Source organism: Chaetodon auriga, chromosome 3 (genome assembly GCF_051107435.1).
Source record: "Chaetodon auriga isolate fChaAug3 chromosome 3, fChaAug3.hap1, whole genome shotgun sequence".
Classification (NCBI taxonomy): Eukaryota; Metazoa; Chordata; class Actinopteri; order Chaetodontiformes; family Chaetodontidae; genus Chaetodon; species Chaetodon auriga.
In genome coordinates, this window is record NC_135076.1 from 19,908,077 (window position 1) to 19,911,903 (window position 3,827).

At 46.7% G+C, this 3,827-nt stretch overlaps 1 protein-coding gene across 1 annotated transcript; it reads left to right on the top strand.

Annotated features, from left to right (window-relative positions):
• Positions 1-809: 809 nt before the first annotated feature.
• Positions 810-3,323, top strand: LOC143318643 (C2 calcium-dependent domain-containing protein 4C). The gene is made up of 2 exons (XM_076727086.1): positions 810-921; positions 1,837-3,323. The coding sequence occupies exon 2, from the start codon at positions 1,893-1,895 to the stop codon at positions 3,144-3,146; it is 1,254 nt and encodes a 417-aa protein (XP_076583201.1). The 5' UTR covers positions 810-921; positions 1,837-1,892; the 3' UTR covers positions 3,147-3,323.
• The last annotated feature ends 504 nt before the right edge of the window (positions 3,324-3,827 follow it).

A 3,827-nucleotide genomic window follows, 5' to 3' on the forward strand; every position in this document is an offset into this window, starting at 1 on the left:
TAAAGTCCTTCCTCTCAAGTCAATGCAGTGCTCTTATTGACTCAACGCAACTGATCTCTGATAAAGCAGCGGCCGTGGCCCCTCTCCGTCCACAGCTTAGGCTACATGCCACTTGACTCAAAACCAAGCAATCTGAACAAATAAAGTGCTTTTTGTGCTGCAGATCAATGAAGTCAGTGGGGCCCTTCTTATTTTAGACAGACAAATGAATTTGTTGCCATAGCAAAGTTTCCAGGGAAACTGATCAGTCGGTTTAAACCCAAAGACAGACCAAACAAAAAAGAAAAAAAAAAAAAAGGAAAGAAAGAAAGAAAGAAAGAAAAGAAGAAGAAGAAGACTGCGAGAACGAATTGAACCTCACAGGTGCATGTCCTCCACACAGCATTGTCTTTCCCAGCTGCATGTGCTCTTCCTGCTCAAATGATCTTATCACATACAATGACTTACTGACGCACCATAGCTCTGTGCTGTCTGTGCTGGTGAAAATAAAAAAAAAAATGCCTCATGTCTGCTCAAGAGTGAAAACAATTAAAAGACCCGTTTTGATTCCTGGGGAACGAAAACAAGGTGGCAAAGTGCACTTGTCGTTATTGTAACACCAGCACTGATATTCCCATAAAGCATGATTTCTTTGGTCAGTGCGCGCTGGCTAAACATGTTAAACCCACCTGTAAGATCCCTCTGCCTGCGACATGTAACCAGTGTGTTTTCTAGTTGGCCCTGCTGGGAAACGCACAGTTTGATCTTATTGGTCAGCCGCGGTCCTGTGCCGCGTATAAAGCGCATGACCGGCGCTCCGGAGCGGAGATCGTCTGAGGGCGCAGAGCAGCGCCGCGGAGCGCACACGCTTTACCGAGGAGAAAACACCTGTTACTGACGGAGCAAGCGGACAAGGAGGAGCGTGTCCTTTTCTGCAGTGCTGTAAGTGTGTTTTTAAACATTTCTGGAGGCAGGAGCAGCGTGTGAACCCTTAAACCTGAAGACACTTGGACGTTAGAGGTTTTAGAAAACCGAGTGGTGCGCAATAGGAGGAAGCTTTCCGGCACCTGTTGAATTGAAGAATCGTTTGGTACTTTTGCTAATGTTTTCCTTCAACTTCTTGTTCTTAAAACTCATAAATCCAAATGATCAAAAGGAGCAGAAAGATAATCTGTTGTTAGATAATCTTCAATATTACTCATTTAGGCAAAAATCAATCTGACGTTTTGTTTTTTGGGTAAGTCTGAAAACCAAAATCAAATCTGAATTTTCTGAGATGGTCAAGGATAGAAGAAGGATAAAATACACATAAACGGTTCTCAGTTATAGCAGGAAAAGAGGGAGCAACGATCTTTCATGTTAACACAACGTCAATTAATAGTAAAATAAAATAATTTTAAATTTAAAGATTCAAAAGAAAACAGTAAAGCAGCCTCTTTCTTGTTATAAATATCTTCCCAGACTGACTTTTGCAGCTTATTTACATTTAGAAATATTTATTACAACCAATCAATGAAGCCAGGCTAAAACAATAACTGTTTTGTTTGTGGTAAATATTACAATCGAGTTGAATTTTGGTTGATTTTGTGTCATTTGTCAGTTCAGAGACCTTCAGACATTACTGCCTACTGAGACATGATGGCCATTAGTTCCTGTCTCTTAAAATGTAACAAGCAGAGAAAAGCTTCAATATGTTGTGTTTATACAGTCTTAAACCTTTACGTACTTACAGTTTCGAGATAGACTGCTCATCGGTGCTTCAACACCTCGGTGTTATTTTTATCTCTGTTCCCTGTGGAGTAACCATCCTCTGATCATTTACATCCCACCCCACCTCCCGTGTGTTATTAATTGCAGACACACCTGACTGCATCAACTCCTCACACCCACACATCCCACTGGCTGGTGGGACCATGTGGGTTCTGGATAAGATCCGAGGGTCGGTGGAGACTGGCGTGCTGCGACAGGGGGAGAACGGAGACAAGAAAGGCGTCACCTCGTCCTACAGCAATGTGCTCACCCCCGACAAGATCCCAGACTTTTTCATTCCTCCGAAGCTTGTCAGCAGCCCTCCAGAACCTGAGATTCCCAATGTGAAGCCCAAAGAAGGATTGCAACCCTCAACTTCAGAGCAAACCATCAGCAGTGGGAAGAAGATCAGCAGCCCAAGAAGTCCACGCCTGGTCGCCAAGATCGCAGGAGACACCAAGAACTTGCTGCGAGCAGCGAATCGTCACATCATACAGATAGAGAGTGCTGATGACGTTGTGGCTGGAGACACCAATGCGGACCCCCAGTCCCAAACAGCAATGTCCCTACCTTATGTTCCCAAGACTCAAACACCTTATGGCTTTGCAACCCTGAAGGAAAGCCCCCACACTCGCCGCAAAGAGTCACTGTTCCATTGCGAGCATGCCAGCCCTAACACCTCCCCAAACACCCAGAGGAAGGGGAAGAGCAGCGAAGGTGGAAACCATCTGAATCCAGCTGACTTCAACACCTCTCACATGAATCCTTATCGATACTTCAGCGGCGGGGAAAGTGACACCTGCTCCTCTGCTGAGTCCTCTCCCTTCAGCTCTCCTCTGCTGTCCCGCTCTGCCTCCCTGCTCAAGATCTTCACCCACGAGACGCAGGCCAAAGTCGTGAAAGCCAAGCGGACGTTCGCCCGCCACAGCTCCCTCTCCACCGATGAGTGCAGCTCAGCCGAGCCCAGCCCCAACATCCAGCGACGGCTCCACTTGCCCTCCTTCCACAGCGGGGCTGGAGCAACAGAGCATGGGCTCCAACGGGAGCACACCATCAATCTGCACAAAGGCGGTTCGGTGAGGATCAGTGCCAACTACGACTCCAGCACCTCCCGCCTGCTCATCCGCATCCTGGCAACTGAGAGTCTTTACGACAAGCACTTTGACATCAAGAGCATCAACTGCTGCGTGTCCGTCTACCTGAACCCGGGCAAGATGCAGAAGCAACGGAGCAACATCATCAAGAACAGCCGCAACCCAGTCTTCAACGAGGACTTCTTCTTTGACTCGATTAGCTCGGTTCAGGCGAAGAACCTGTCGGTGAAGTTCAAGGTGGTGAACAAAGGCACCAGCCTCAAGAGGGACACACTGCTGGGAGAGCGAGAGGTGCCTCTGACAAAGCTGCTCTCAGGGCTTTAAAGCCACAGGACCTGGAGGTCAAAGGGGGCAAAAAAAACAAGGGTATGGATTGAAACTTAAATTAGGTGTTTGCACTGGTTTCTATACAAACGGCTCCAACAGATGAAAACAGTGAGCATTACAATGAAAGGAGAGCAAAAGAAGAGTTAAAGAAAAGCTTTCTTCTAAGATCTGACCAAAATAATGAAAAAAACAAAAACAAAAAAAAAAACAGAAGAAAATAAATCTCTTGATCTACGTGGATGGATGAAGGATTTATGGTGGTTGAGACCTGCCTGGGTCCTTCTCCCAGAAATGAATGCTCATTAAACCAAGCTGGGCTCAATAGCAGCAGATGAATTGGACAGATGAAAGGGTTTTTTTTCTGGACATATCTCCCAGCCAACTTCCTCAGCCAGGTCTGGTTCAAAGGTTTGTCAGCACCTGTGCGTCCACCTGTCCTGGTGTCCTTGCCTGCCCTGTGCTCGTCATGTGTGGCGTGGTTTTATCATTGTAATGTGACATAAATCCATGGGATGTGATTCTACATTAGCTACACCGTTCTCATGTCCGGCACAAAGATGCTTTTGTGACTCAGCGCAGGCTTTGAAGTGGCACTACATCCTGATGTGCAAATGACCCTTTGATCCAAGGTGCCATATCCCGCCTCCTACAGGGGAGGGCGAGGGACAAACAGAGCAG

Coding starts and splice junctions, on each gene's coding strand:
- LOC143318643 (XM_076727086.1), top strand. CDS start 1,893: ATGTGGGTTCTGGATAAGATCCGAGGGTCGGTGGAGACTGGCGTGCTG.